Genomic DNA, 16,350 nt, shown 5'->3' on the forward strand with positions numbered 1-16,350 from the left:
CTGGCTGAGGATATTAAAGTTACCTAACGTGTTTAGGAATTGAGATACTAAGAATACAGGCCACACTGCTGAAACTCATGACTCAGTTATATTTCTTTTAGTTGAAGCATTAATTAGGCTCTTAAAACATTAGGCAGCCCTATGGCCCTCCAAAGGAAACAGTCCACATTGTGGTAAACAAAGAAGAAGAAGAAGAAAGGTTCAGGAATGTAAATGGGGTCACCATGGCTGGGATTCAGTGGTTTGGGGATTTAAGGGTTTGCTTTCCTGTATAAAGTTGATGGGCGTAACTGTTAAGAGAGATATATACCATATATCTGATTCCAACAGTATAAAACTGGTAACCAGTTGCCATTAAATCTCTCACTTGTAGCTGAAATTGGGCACTTATATTTTTGAAAATATTGCCTGCTTGATGTATGACATCCTGGATTGGAAAAGGCAGCACCAGCACTATTTGGAAAGCATGCAGCTTATTCATGTCCCACAAGTGGTTAATGAGAAACCTGTATTAGAAGCCATGCCAACTTTGGAGGTAAGCATGGGCTCAATGTCTTTAGTGGGATGAACGATTCACTGAACAACTTTATTTTCATATTTATAAGGCATATGAAGAAAAAGTTACATAAATACTTACATTAAGGTCATACTGCCTACTGGCATAAAAGATAGCTACGTGATGGGGGCTTTGCGAAGCTCCTCAACTACCAGACATTTACAAAGGCAAGGATGGAACCCTCTTGTCAGCACTCGGTACAATGAATAACATCTGTGACAGGAAGGACATTGACAAAGTAATTACAACATTTATTTAGCACCTGGCTATGTGCTAGAGCTGTGCAAGATGCTGGCAATACAATAATGAAAACTCATTCCCTGTCCTCCTCATTGAGGTTAACTTTTAAAGAGGATGGCAGTCAAGTCAACAATGATTTCAACATAGCATGATGAATGCTGAGAGCAGTCATCTCAGCTTGCAGTAGAAGAAATAAATCTGGTCACCTGATCTAAAGAGGAGTAGAGCAAAGAGAGGGAAGTCAGGAAAACTGAACCAGGATTAGCGATGTGGGGAAAGATGAATATGAAGTGCCTAATGGAAAGCATGATAGGGGAAAGGGACAGAATGATATTCTCAAGACAGGGGCAAAGATGTACAAAGATATGGAGGTCAAAGAAAAGCAGTATTATGGCACAAGCCAGGAGCACAGGGTAGTTCAGTGATCCCAGGCTGCATGTGCAAAGTGAAGAACAACAACAGAAACTAAACCTGGAGAGGCAGGAGCCAGGTCATGAATCTCCTTTGGTGCTAAGTTGAGAGTCTGGTTTATATCATGTGGGCAATGGAGAACTGCTGAAGGATTGGGAGAGGGAGAATGGGATGACTCTGAGTCACCCAGGGGAAAAAAGAAAAACCTGTTGGATGCTCAGTGCCCCATCACCCCATCACTTTCTCCACAATTGCTCAGTGGGTTCTGGTAGGAAAAACTTGGTAATATCTATACTATTACCTTCTTTCCTTCATCAAGAAAAACTCTTTTCCTTTGGTTCTAATATTAGCAGATGATTTTGTGGTGTGAACATAATTATACAACCTCAGAATCCTGTTGGATCTCATCATACCAGCATTCGATGAGGGTATCTCTCAGCTGGGTATCTCAGTTGTTTCTTTTTAATTATTCTTTTTCTAGGCTCCACAGCCTGCTGTACCAGCTCCTGGAAAGAAGAAAGCACAGTATGAAGAACCGCAAGCTCCACCACCAGGCATGTATGAAATCGGCTGCTGGAGGATCAACACCACAAGCTGGCACTTTAAGAGATAATGACTGCCCTCCATATTACTTTCAGCCTCCCTTCACCTACAGCTCCTGCATTTATTAGTGCAAAGTCATAGTCTGAAATTATGCATGAAATTTTGATGGAAATAATGGAGAACACATCTTAACTGGGCAATGGTATTTTCTATATTTTACAGTGACTTCAGTCATCACAACTGAAGTAGACATGAGATATTACAATGATTTGCTGAATCTGATTCCAGAGGAATTCATTTCTGTGCCCCTGATAATGCATTGTATGCTGGAACAGGTGGGGATACTCTGAGCCTTTTTCTCAGGTTGTATACTTGAGTAAGTCGTTTCATCTTTCCTGGCTTCCATTTTTTTTACACTATTTTAAAATTATACTCATAATACCTAAGTGCATTCTCCTTTATAAAGATTAGAATAGTTCAGATGAAACTAAAGTCTGCTTAAATCTTCAGCTTCAATTCTCTTTTCTTTTGCTATGCTCTGGAGCCATTTATGTAACATTCCCTGAAGTTTTGGTAGAACATATCCTCAATACTCTGTGTCTGGTGTCATTTTAATGGAAGAGGAAAAGGAAGAGAACATGGACAAGTGGGTGGGGTGGTTAATAGTCTTTATCTTTAAAATTTCTTTCATGCTTGTAGATTTAACTAGATTTTTGTATTTCTGAGGCCAATTTTTGTCATCAGCTTTTTTCTTAATGAATATGTCTTAATAAGTATTTTACTGGAGTTTTAAGTCTGATATAATGTGCTTTACACTATTCACTTAAATATGTTTTAAAATTTCCTCTGTATCTGGTCATGTACCTTTCCTCATGACTGATGTTATTTATTGGTGCCTTCCTTTTCTTGATCATGATTGTTAAGGGTGTAGCTATTGTATTGGTCTTTTCAAAGAACCAGGATTTGGTTTCATTGATCAACACCTTTTTACTTTTTATTTTATTAATCTCTTCATTAATTTCTTCATCTATTTATTTATATATTTGTTATTTATCTAATTATTTTTAAGACAGGTTCTCTCTCTGTCCCCTAGGCTGGAGTGCAGTAGCACAATCATAGTTCACAATCTCAAACTCATGGGCTCAGTGTTCCTCCCACTTCAGCCTCCTGAGTATCTAGAACTATAGGCATGCACCACCATGCCCAGCAAATTTAAAATATTTTTTTTTGTAGAGACAAGGCCTTGCTATGTTGCCCAGTATGGTCTTTAACTCGTGGCTCCAAGCCAGCCTCCCACCTAAGCCTCCCAAAGCACTGGGATTATAATCATGAACCACTGTGTCTGGCTCATCTCTGTCATTTCCATCTTTCTACTTTATTTGGATTTATTTTGTATTTCATTTTAATTGAAGGCTTACTTCATTTATTTTTAGCCTTTTTGCTTTATTTAAGGCTATACATTTCTTTTCAAGTGTTTCTTTGTTTGCATCCTGATGCTTTCAGTGTATTCAATTCTAAATCTTTTATTTATTTACATGTTTAACCCATGAATTATTTTGATTTCCATTATTTACTGATTATTTCTAATTTTTTTTTACATTATAATCAGTAGGCATTTTCTGCAAGTTAGCAAATTAAAATTTCCTGAGGCTTCCTGTGTGACCTGATGTAACATGGTCATTGTGAATGTTCTATGTGTATCTGAAAGAGTTTGTTATTCATACTTAGTAGCACGTATGTAGCACTTATAGGCACCAGGCACTGTTCTAAATGCTTTCAATATGTTAACTCATGTAATCTTCAGAACAATCCTATGAAGCAGGAACTGTTTTTATCCCCCATTGTATTAGTCCATTTTCACACTGCTGTAAAGATACTACCCCAGACTGGGTAATTTATAAACAAAGGAGGTTTAATTGACTCACAGTTCCGCATGGCTGGAGAGACCTCAGGAAACTTACAGTCATAGTAGAAGGGAAAGCAGACACCTTCTTCACAAGACAGCAGGAAAAACTACCACTTTTAAAACCATCAGGTCTCATGAGAATTCCATCATTATCATAAGAACAGCATGCGGGAAACCACCCCCCTGCTCCAATCACCTCCCTCCCTCGACACGTGGGGATTACGATTTGAGATGAGATTTAGGTGGAGATACAGAGCCAAACCATATCACCCATCTTACAGATAAGAAAACTGAGGCACAAAACGTTTCTCAAGTTTGTTCAAGTGGTAAGTAGCAGAAATGACTTAAAACCTAGTGAATCTGCACAGAAAAGTATTTGGATGCGATTTCTGCATTGTCGTCTTCCTTTTAATGTTGCTGTTAAGAAGTCTGATGTCAATCTGATACTTTTTTCTTTGCAGATAATCTTTACTTTTCTTTCTAGCAGCTGTTAGGGTTTTCTCTTTGTAATTGATAACACAAGACTATGTCTAGGTATGATTTTATCATACTTGTCATTATGGTGTAAGGGAATTATCATCTGATTTCCAGTCACATTCTGTGTGAAATAAAAATTCCTTATACTGGCCCATAAATGCCCTAAAAATAGGGTTCTGAGATGTACCTGTCATCTCACCTCCTGCCCACCACACACACACACACACACACGTCATCTACGTAGGCCTTCTGGTTTTTCCTCAGATATGTTGCTTAATTCTATCTTAACCTTTTACTCTACCTTCTCTACCTAGAAAGTTTTCTCTCTTTCTGGAGGGTCTCCAGTAGAAGTGTCAATCCTTAGAGGGCCTTCTCTGACCACCTGATCTAAAGAACCCTCTCCCCACACAACACACAGCACTCTCTACCACATCACCTTGTTTTATTTTCTTATCAACAGCTTTTCTTTTTGCAATATATTGATCAGCTCTTTTTTTCTTACCTTCTCCGTCCTCCTACTAGAACATAAACTCCACCCAAGTAGTAACAATGTAGTCTTGTTCGTTGCTGTGTGCTCAGCACACAATAACCACACCTAACCCATAGTAGACACCAAATACATATTTGTTAAATTCAGAAGATTCTAAGAAAGTCTTCTATCTTCAAATATCGTTTTTCCTATCGATTTACCTTAATTATTATTGAATGGATGTTGGAACTTCAGGGTTTTCCTCTTTGTCTTTTAAGTTTTCTTTCAATTTTATCCCTTTGGGAATTCCAGCTTAACTTCCTACTAATGCTTTCTTCAGGGAGTCCAGTCTGCTATTGAAGTTTTGTTTTGCCAGTAATGTTTTTAATTTGTAAATTCTCTAATTTTTTTTTACAATTGCCTATTCTTGTTTTTAGTTCATGGATGTGACACATTTTTTCTGTTAATACATAAAAGGTTAATTTTAAAGTCCTTTTCAGACTCTATCATCTCTGTTACCTCCCATATACATTTTTCTGGTTTTTGATTGTCTTAGTTTTCTAACCAATTAGATAACCACACTAATATTTGCCTTTAATTGCTCCATGAGGTTTTTAGAAGATCAACAGTTTTACTATATCAATAAATGCATAAAAGTACAAAAGCCCTATACAGGGCATTTATGCATATCAATAAATGCATAAAAGTACAAAAGCCCTATACAGCTTGCAGTATCATTATTTTATTTATCTTATCCTTTCTTGTTTTATTCTACTAAACTTAAAGCAACAAACATTTATTAACCATCTACTATGTTCCAGGTACCAAAGAAGACAGTTAATGAGCTCAGTGCCTAACAAATAGAAGTCAACCAGTAGATCCATGTTGAATGAACGAAGGCTTAATAATAATAAGGGGATGAAAAAACTGAAATATAGGAGTGATGGGATGACACTTTATAGGATGGGATGTTAGAACTGAACATTTCAGAGAAGAAACAGATTCGAGTGATCTTTTATGATTGAAGTGGGTCAAAGAAATGATCAGAGGATAGAAAGTGGAAACAGTGAGTGACTCTTCTGACAGTAGGGCATTTCCACAAGGTAAAGAATAGGATGAAATTTTGTTATTCTAGAGCAATGGTTCTCAACAGGTGGTGATTTTGTTCCCAGAGGACATTTGGCTATGTCTGGAGATATTTTTGGTTGTCACAACTGGAAGGGTGCTACTTGCATCAAATGGGTAGACGCCAGGGACATTGCTAAACATCCTGTAGTGCACAGGACAGCCCCCCACAAGAAGTAATTATCTAGGCCAAAATGTCATTAATGCCAAGGCTGAGGAAACTTGCAGAGGGATAGGAAATCATAGAGGATGATTATAGGATAGAGGGTAAAGGGAAAAGCTGTAAATTAGGTGCCTAACTTGATTATGTTTCAACCTCTTTTACTTGTTTACCATGTAAAATTGAACAAGGCACTTAATCTTTCTAGACCTCACTTTCCCCACATAAAGGAGACACTATTACATTTACTGATCTCATAATCTAGTAACTTTTGTATTTTTGAAGAAAGAATGAGGATTGGGCCTGAACCCCAGTTTCTTCCACTCAATATCCTTGAGCTTTGGCCAGTCACCCTAGTTTTCTCCTCTATACAATGGAAAATAATATCTGTCCCCACAAGATTGCTGTGAGGCTTAAATGATCACATGTGAAGATGTGTTACATAGTACCTGGCTTGTGATAGGCAATAAATATTTAATGAACCCAAAGTTATATGAGCACTCTTTCCGCTGCTTTAAGATAGAGTAAATATTAAGAAAAGTTATTATTCTATTTGACTAGAATCTTCATGAAATATTTTTATCAAAAACTTATTGTTACCATTTTCATGTTGTCCATTTTAATAGAAATATTAAATTTATATCTACCTTAATGCATGGATTGCAAACACTTTTCCTTCTATTTGGTGATCACTGATAGTTTCCTGCCATTTTGTGTCATCAGTGGTACTTGGGTCGTAGAAATGGACTGGTTCTTACTAAGCAGTGGGAATGCAGCAATGAGCAGTGAGTATCACTAAAGAGCGGACCCTTACACCAATTCCTCTCATTGTTGATTTCAACAGGTTGTTGCAAATGAAGAAGATCTCGTCCCACCCAGTCTGCGGGAGCCATCCCCCAGAGCAGACGGGCTAGACCACAGAATCGCAGCTCACCTTGTGTCCCTTCTGCCCTCACTCTGTCTCTCAGAGAGGGAGAAAAAGGTCAGATAGCCTGAGATAACAGAGTCTTCATGCTTTGGAAAAGTATAGATCCTCTCTTTAAATCAATATTGTTTCAATTTGCATAGAATCTTCATGACATATTTTTATCTGAAGAAGAAAGTGAAAGCAAAGCAGTGCCCAAAGGCCCCCTCCTACTGAACTATCATGATGCACACGCCCACAAGAAGTACGCACTACAGGTAATAATAATCAGGTTAGCCCAAGGAAAACCGATGTGGGAAAGTGTGTTTATAACTATTCAGTTGAAAGAAGCTAATTGGATAACTTCATCAACACTAATTAAAATGTAATGTACAAAATAGATACTTGCATACAAAGTAGGACCTGGAAAATGGACCTGGATACAGGGAAAAATGATGTCAGCCAAGGAAATTTGCCTGATTATTGAGGTCTAATTAACAATTCAATTAATTGTTACCACCACTAAATTTTCATTAAAACCTTATAATTATTTGCTTCAAATATCTGCTGCTATGAAAAAATAGTAGAAGCCAGAAAAAGATCTCAAAAAAGAGAGATGAATATATATGAGACTTTGGCAGTTTGTCACTGTGAATGAAGAATCAGTCATTTTTGTGCACCAGGAACTCCTGGCAACATAGGAACTAGCTTTTTGACCTTCAGCAAAATCCCAAAAGTTTGTCTTTCCCAATTACCGTTGATTTCCCCTGTTCCCAAATAATGAGAGTGAAGGTATCATGTTTAGCCTTCTCCATATGCATAAGGCACTTAACAGCTTACTTTAATGTCTTCTGTCATGTTGCTCTTTTTCATCAGGACCAAAAGAATTTTGATCCAGTTCAAATTGAGCAGGAGATGGAGTCCAAGTTGCCACTGTGGGAATTCCTTCAATTCCCTCTACCCCCACCATGGAACAACACTAAACGTCTAGCTACAATTCATGAGCTTATGCACTTTTGTACAAGTGGTAAGTCCATTGCTTTGTCTTAGCTTAAACTCAATTTAATTAATGGTCATATATGCCTCTTAAAATTACACGCTTATTTACAAAAAGTATTTTCATTATTGAAAGACCTTTCAGAGGCTAAGGTGGGTATTTTGATTGACTACAACTTTCTTGTTTGAATAATGTCATTAGCAATGTTATCATAGCTATAATGCATAACACTCTTCAACTTGATACACTGGGGTTTTTTTCCCATTGTGTTTTCTTAACCACAATAATTCCTTTTTTTCCTCGTTTTCCCCCATCTCTGTCCCAAATACTCCCATTGACATCATTGGAGATGATGTGGTAATCCCATCCTACTTACAGAGAAGTAAAGGGCTGTGTGTGTGTGTGTGTGTGTGTGCGTACACACGCACGCATGCACGCATATAATTTCCAGGACAATGCTGTCCTTCTGTCTTCTGCCTGACCACTGCGCTCTTTTATCATCATTGCAAATCATGTAAAAATTACAGTAACATTGCAGAGACATCATCTGGAAAGAGGGAAGAGCAACCTGGACTATGCAACTTTGCCCCAATTCAGAGATACCTGTCTTTGAATTTTCATCTTATATCCTCTTGTTGCAGCCACCCACAATCAATAAAACACAGGTTCCAGAAGAATTTTTCTTCTGTCTCTTTCCATTCTGTCCATTCACAGTTCTTTCTTTTTTTAATTAGAGAAGAATAAAAAGAAGAGGATCCAGATAATCTGAATTTGGCAGGAATGTTCACCAGGGTAAAACTAATGTGAGCACTACCGTGGACCATCTCTGCACATGAGGACAGGAAAGAACTAAGAAAGAGAGCGACTTGGGAGACAGATGTAGATATCTTGTAACCTGTGCTACTAGAAGCTCATATTTAGTCCTATCTTGAGAGAAAATTCTGAGCACACTATTTATAACCAGAAATTAAATTTGTATCTAGAAAGATGAATCATAGAACCATAAAATTTCCTAAGTGAAAGAAACCTTGGAATTAATCTAGTCAAAATCTATTTTCAGATAAGAAAGCTGAGATTCTAGCAGGGTTAAATTATTTGTTTTAGGATTATAACAATGGTGGGAAAAAAAAGAAAACATTCTGGTCTCTGGATACCCAGTAGAACAGAATTTCCTTACATTACTGAGCAGGAGACAGGAAGAAAGCCACCGCAGAAGTCTGATGGTGCAATCTGCAATTTTAAGCAACTGCTCTGCACCTAGGGATACACAGATGAGTAGAGAGCCCACCGTCAGCATGTTGCTGAGCAGGAGTTGACTCAAGCTAACAGCTTCTCACAGCAGGAAGAGCCATTTTATGCTCTTTGAAGACAGTGGGAAGAGGGGTCATTAAGATATAATATCTAGAATCATGTCTCATCTGAGTTCACTGGGATTTTGTGATATAGGCAGTCATTTCCCAAAGTAAATTCTCATTCCCACTTAAGGGAATATGTAGATACTACCTATAAGAAATGACATTAACTTCCACAGACATCTTTACTTGACAAGGAAGCATTTGACCTAGAAAAGAAAAGAGCATGTGCATATTCTTCCTTACCATTTCCTTTGTAAGCCTAACCAAACTAAAAAATATTTTTATCTAGATTTCTTTTTTCACTTTTAAGTAGGCTTAGTAATAGAAAAAGCCAGGAACTTCTGAGTCCTACCATTGACTCATGGACATGTGGGGTACAGCCTCGAGGGCCTGGTATGTCATTTCTGTTGTGTACATAACTACCCCCTTCCTGAGTAGGGGGTGAACTTCTGTCCTTTTTCTGTGTCCTGCCACCCTCCACTTCTCCTTCTGGCTTGAGACGTGACTCCATTCTCCCTTCAGCTCAGCTCTCTACACAGCACAGGATTTTTGTTCCTGCTGTCACCATTGAAACCTCACACATATGCTGCTTACATGCCCCATCCTGGACCCTTGGTGCTCCTCCCCTCCTCCTCTTTTCCCTTTTGCCACATCATACTTAACAAGTCCAAAACCAAGCTCTTGATTCCTCATCCCTAAATTTGTCCCTTCACCATCTCCCTTATTTCAATGAATGACAACTGCTTTCTGTTGAAAACCTTGGAATCATCCCTGCTGTCTCTGTTTTTGTTTTTGTTTTTTTGAGACAGAGTCTCACTCTGTCGCCAGGCTGGAGTGCAGTGGTGTGATCTCAGCTCACTACAACCTCCACCTCCTGAGTTCAAGCGATTCTCCCACCTCAGCTTCCTAAGTAGCTGGGATTACAGGCGCATGCCATCATGCCCAGCTAATTTTTGTATTTTTAGTAGAGATGGGCTTTCACCATGTTGGTCAGGCTGGTCTCGAACTCCTGACCTCGTGATCCACCCACCTCGGTTTCCCAAAGTGCTGGGATTATAGGAGTGATTCACTGCGCCCCGCCGCTGTCTCTGTTTTCTCACACTCTGCAATCAATCCTACCATACTCCTTACTACCATCCCAGCCCAGTCCCCCACCACCCCTCACTTGGACTATTCCAATAGCTTTCCAGCTGGTCTACAGGTTTTCAATTTTTTACCAACAGTCTTTTCTCTACACAACCACCTGAAAGGCCCCTCTAAAATGTTGGTTGGATCATGTGCCTTTGTGACTGAAAACTCTAGCAGTCACTCAGAATAAATCCTAAAGTGGGCCAGGTGCCTGGCTCATGACTGTAATTCCAGCACTCTGGGAGGCTGAGGCAGGTGGATCGCTTGAGCTCAGGAGTTTGAGACCAGCCTGGCCGACATGGCAAAACCCATCTCTACAAAAAATACAAAATTAGCTGGGTGTGGTGGCACATGCCTGCAGACCCAGCTACTTGGGAAGCTGAGGTGGAAGAATCACCTGCACTCCAGCCTGGTGAACCTGTCTCAAAAAACAAAACAAAACAAAAAACAACAATAAGAACCTAAACTGTCTGCCACCTACTTTTTGAGCCATCACCTATCAAGCTGTCATGTTCCATTCTCCTCCATCTACACTGGCCTCACTGTGATTCCTTGAACAAGTCAATCACACCCCGCCTCAGGATCGTTGCACTTGCTGTTTTCCCTTTCCTCAGTCACTTTCCCCCAGATATCCATACAGCTTGCTCCTCTATTTCCTTCACATTTTTGCTTAATTGTTCAGAGGACTTTTCCATGACTGCTTTATATAAACTAGAAGCCCCTCCCCGACTATTATCACTTTTTGTCCCTTCAGCTGGCTTTATTCTTTTTGCTATCTCTTTTATCTCTTACACTTATCTGTTTCCAACGACTAGAATGGATATTCCATGAGAGCAGGGAGCTCACTATTTTGTTCACCATTGTGTTCCCAGCTTTCATTATAGTTAGTGACGCCTAATAGGGGCTCAAAAAATATTTGAGAAATGAACAAATGAGCAAACTCTCCTTCATTCTGTAACTCTTTTACCTCTTCCTTGTCTCTCTTCTGAATCTCCCTGCTTTTTCCCAAATGACCTGCTGCTTTTCTCATCTTTGCTGGAGAGAAAATGGAGGTTACTTCTGAATTATTGATCTGCATCATTTCATTTTTTTCTGATTGAATTCCATGTTTATTTGTTAATTCTACTTCTCCTTCCTCTACCTTGGAACTTCTAAAGTGTAAGAACCAAATCTTGATTCTTTCAAATCCCAGGCACCTATGACAAAGCCTAATACATAGAAAATAATAACCAATGAAAGAGTGAGCAAGTGAATAAACGCTGTAAAAAGGTAAATACACAATTATAAAGCCTGCTGAAAGCTGATAAACTTTGAAGTGCAATTATGGAAAATACTGCAGCAGTTTATGTGCACAGGAGGAAGCCTTTCCTGAGCCCAAATCAACAGAAAAACTTAGTCAATATAACAGCCTATATTAAGCATAAGTAAATAATTTCTCTGTTTGAAATTACAACAGGAGAAAAGGGTGCTTTCAGTCAAAAATAATAAGTTGTGTAAGCATATTCAACCAACATGGTACCCTCTCAAGTCCATGCACATGAATCTGGACACCTAATATTGATTAAGCTATGAAGCAGTTTGGGAGCATTGTAATTTGCTAAATTGTATCTTTACTGTGCTGTTTGCTTATCCTCAGGTACTTTTGATATTTGCTGCAGACTGGGGAGCCAATGTTTAAAATCAGCTCAACAGCCATTGTGGCGTGACTCTCTTGTCTTTCTGGTAGACAGATTCCCTGGTTGTCCCTCTGTCAACCCTGTACCGTGTGCTAATAAGAACATTTCCAGCAGCACTGGTTCTGCTTTCTTACAGATGTCTTGAGCTGGAATGAAGTAGAACAAGCCTTCAAGGTGTTTACTTTTGAGAGCCTGAAGCTCTCTGAGGTTGATGAAAAAGGGCAACTAAAGCCTTCTGGGATGATGTGTGAGTCAGATTCTGAAATGTTCAACATACCATGGGACAACCCTGCCAGATTTGCTAAACAGATAAGGCGGCAATATGTCACGAAAATGAACACTCAAGAGGCCAAGCAGAAAGCAGGTACACTGCATGGAGGGAACGGAAAGCATTCTTGTATTTTATGATTGTCAATTTTTCTCATATTGTATCTCATGGATGTTTCTTACACTGAATAGATATTAAAATCAAAGACAGAACAATATTTGTGGATCAGAATTTGTCAATGTCTGTGCAAGATAATGAGAGCAACCGAGAACCTTCAGATCCTAGTCAGTGTGATGCTAACAATATGAAGCATTCTGACTTGAATAATCCCAAACTCTCAGTCCCTGATAATAGACAGCTGTTAGAGCAGGAGCGCATCATGAAGACTCAGCCCCAACATGAGTCTCTGGGTAAGTTAAAGTGTGTGTGTGTGTGTGTGTGTGTAAGACACTATTATAGTACACATAAATCAAAAAATGTTTAAGATGCATTATTTGAATTTAAGTTATTTGGTTAATTAAACTTTCTTACTGAGTATTGTTGTTCCATAAGTTCTCTTTATTTCAACCTTTGTTTTTAAAAAATCTTAATTCCTCTTAGTCCACACTTACCTTAGTAAATTTAGCACAGTGAACATCATTAAAGCTTTCATCATTAGTGTTACACAGTTATTGTGATTGTGTGCTAAAATTATAAACATTCATCTGCAAACCAGAATGAAATGTCCAGTACAGAGCTTGGTATAAAATCAATGCTCAATGAACATCATTTCCCCTTCTCTCCCACTTATGGCTCAGGCCATTACTCTCATTGTAGACTAGCATTAAAAACAGTGCTATATTAGTGCTATATTAGGAGGTGCAAAAGAAGGATATTGGACTAAATTTATACTGAGCCACTTTACACATCACTGTCAGATTAATCTGTGTAAAATATAGCTATTTTGTTTCTCTACTTACAGCTTTCAAAGGCTTCCTACTATCTGCAAAATAGAACGCAATTTCTTGGCCTACTTCTCCAGTAGAATCAAATTACTTTTCCCAAAATCTTTTTCCATCTTTTTGCTGTTGCTCACACACTCTGTACTCTAGCCCAACAGAATTAGGCCTATTTACTCTGCACAGACTGCTCTTTTCAATCTCTGTGGTACCTTTCCCTCACAATATATCCTCCATCCTGAGTTCTCTTTTTGACTATGATTAGGATTCAGTGGCACCTCCATGAAGTCTTATTGGATGTGTCCATATGGAAATGCCTCTCTTAGCATTCCAGGATCATAATTAAGCTACACTTCTGGTGAAGTGCTGTGGCTCACTCCTATAAACCCAGCACTTTGAGAGGCCAAGGCAGGAGGATTGCTTGAGGCCAGGAGTTCAAGACCAGTCTGGGCAACATATCAAGACCTCACCTCTATAAAGAAAAATAAAAAAATAAATCTACACTCTCTTTATGGCATTAGTTATTTTCTTTCAATTTTATAATTATGTATACGCCTATATTAAGGCCTCCATTATCCATAGCGTCTTAGTGATTATGTTTATTTTAACATCTTAAACAACACCTAAATTTAACACCTAGGTCAAACATTAAACAACACCAAATTTAACATATTAAACAACACCAAATTTAACACCTAGGTCAAGGAAAAAATTACAATAGAAATTGGGAAATATTTCAAACCAAATGATAATGAAAAAACTGAGTATCAAAACTATAGAATGCAGCTCATGCAAGAGGTACTCCAAAAGAAGTTTATAGCTTTAAATAAATATTTTTCAAAAAGAAGCTAAAGATTAATTAACTAAACATCAACCCCAAGTTAGATAAAGACAAACAAAATAAATCAAAATAAAGAAGAACGCAAACAACAAAAATATTAAATCAACGAAATAGAAAACATACATGAAAATTATGTCAATGAAATAGAAAACAGAAACATAGGAAGAACAAAAATGCAAAAACTTGGTTCTTTGAATAGACTAACAATATTGATAAATCTTTTATATAAGGTTAATCATAAAAACCCATGAATAACTCTATCGGGAATAAAACTATATCAGGAATAAAAATCATATAAGGAATAAAGAAACAGCGACTTCCTTCAGATTCTACAGAAATTTAAAAGATTGCAAGATAATATAAACAACTTTGACTAAATGTGAAAATAAAATGGGCTGTTACTAGAAAAGAATAACTTACCAATAATGACCCAAGAAGAAATAGAAGGCCTGAGTAGTCTTATATCCAATTAATTATATCAGTAATCAAAAATCTTCCCAAATAGAGCACACTTAGCCTGAATGATCTCATTGGTAACTGATACCAAACACTAAAAAAGAAATAATTCTAATGTTAACAAAAATTATTCCAGAAAATAGAAAAGTAGCATATCCTCCTCTATTCATTTTATGAAGCTAGCATAAACTTTATAAGAATACTGACAAGGATAGTGGTACAACTGAAAGTTAAACTAATTCATTAAATTAAACTCATTCATGAACATAGATGCAAAAATTCTAAATAAAACATATGAAAACTGATCTAACATATACTAAATGATAATAATATATCACAAACAGGTTGCATTTATAACAAGGATAGTAGGAAAATATATACATTGTAAAATCAATATAACATCAATTAACACATTAGTGAGAAAAGTCATATAATCTCAATAGAGCAGAAATAGCATGTGTAATTCTTTAGCAATTTATGAAACAAATCTTATTAAACTAGCAAGAGAAGAAACATTACTCAATTATATAAATTTTATTTTTCATATTACTACAACAAACCTTATATATCAAGGTGAAAAGTTGAACTAATTCCCTTTGAGATCAGGAGAATGTCCACTATAAACACTTGTATTCAATATTGCATCAGAGGTGTATGCCAACAAGCAAGACTTTTTCTCTTTTAGATAAAAGCATAAGGTTTGAAAAGGAAGAAATAAAACCATCATTATTTGTAAATACTGTGTATGTAGAAAACTCAAAACAATACACAAAAAAATTAGAATTAATATGAAAGTTTAATAAGGAGGCTGTGCTTGTTAAATGATACACATAAGATGTCTGGAGTGCTGAGACTTTACTGTTATAATTATTCATTGTATTAAACATTTGTGTTTCATGCACTTTTCTTTGTGTGTTATATTTCATAATTTTAAAAACATTTAAAAAATAAATGGTTATGGGCCAAAATTGGATAAAAAAAGAAAAAATAAATTTTAAGAAATTGATAACATGAGAGAATAAGTGTTAAGTTAGTATTGACTAATGGTCATCTTACCCTTTTCATTAATCTAGAGGTGGGTCGAAAAGGAAGTAATCAATGGAATAGGATTGGTAGAGGAGGCAATTGGGGTGAATGGACGAGGGAAGAAAATAACATTTATTTAATATTGCTGTGCTATATCTCAAGTACATTAACTAATACTTACATAAACATCAGCCTATGACAAAGATACTATTATCCCAATTCTACAGATGAGGAAACCAAGACTTAGAAAGGTTAAATAATTTGTTCAACTACATACAAGTAGGAAGTCAGGATTTGAACAGAGGGCTAACTTCAAACCAGTGCTTCCTCCACTGTCATGCAGCTTCCTGAGTTCCAGAAATTCCTGGTGATGCAGCTAATGATTTAGCCATGCTCCTAGTCTCATTCATGCTGATTTTGTTGCCTTTGGGTTTTCCTTCCTTCTAACTAGGGTAGATTCCCTATTTCTTTGTCCTAAGTACCCTTACCTATTAGCCTACCTCTCAAAAAATGTAAGCCAATGAGTTAACCTGAGTTCTTATGGCAATAGTGTATCCTATGGGACTACAAATGAATGACAGGGAAGTCACTCTGGGTTAATATAGAGTCAGAATAAGCCAGGAGAGGTGTAAGGCCCAAGGTGTTTTCTTTGTTTTACTTTTTTTCTTTAAAGCAGCTGGATAGTTTTCCTTAGGCAACTTTTGCCACCTGGTGGTCAAACTACATAAATTGGTGTGCTGGATTCTGGAAGAAAGTAGATTATTATATGAATAGTAACTTCCTAAATTCTCAGGGTTGAAAATGCTATAGTGGACAGTGTATCCTAGAGGCCACGCAATCTGGAGGGTGGATCTCAGGGCCATAAGTGTTTCTC

General features: G+C 37.4%; 1 protein-coding gene across 1 annotated transcript in view; it reads left to right on the forward strand.

Moving 5' to 3' along the window:
• SPAG17 (sperm associated antigen 17) overlaps positions 1–16,350 on the forward strand; it is a 238,369-nt gene that overhangs the window by 97,886 nt on the left and 124,133 nt on the right. The window contains exons 8-15 of the mRNA XM_030824766.1: positions 374–535; positions 1,689–1,761; positions 1,973–2,085; positions 6,732–6,869; positions 6,956–7,069; positions 7,668–7,818; positions 12,084–12,311; positions 12,407–12,625. Of these exons, the coding sequence (XP_030680626.1) occupies positions 374–535; positions 1,689–1,761; positions 1,973–2,085; positions 6,732–6,869; positions 6,956–7,069; positions 7,668–7,818; positions 12,084–12,311; positions 12,407–12,625 (1,198 nt within the window). The remainder of the gene's footprint in view (positions 1–373; positions 536–1,688; positions 1,762–1,972; positions 2,086–6,731; positions 6,870–6,955; positions 7,070–7,667; positions 7,819–12,083; positions 12,312–12,406; positions 12,626–16,350) is intronic.

This window comes from Nomascus leucogenys, chromosome 12 (genome assembly GCF_006542625.1).
Source record: "Nomascus leucogenys isolate Asia chromosome 12, Asia_NLE_v1, whole genome shotgun sequence".
Taxonomy (NCBI): Eukaryota; Metazoa; Chordata; class Mammalia; order Primates; family Hylobatidae; genus Nomascus; species Nomascus leucogenys.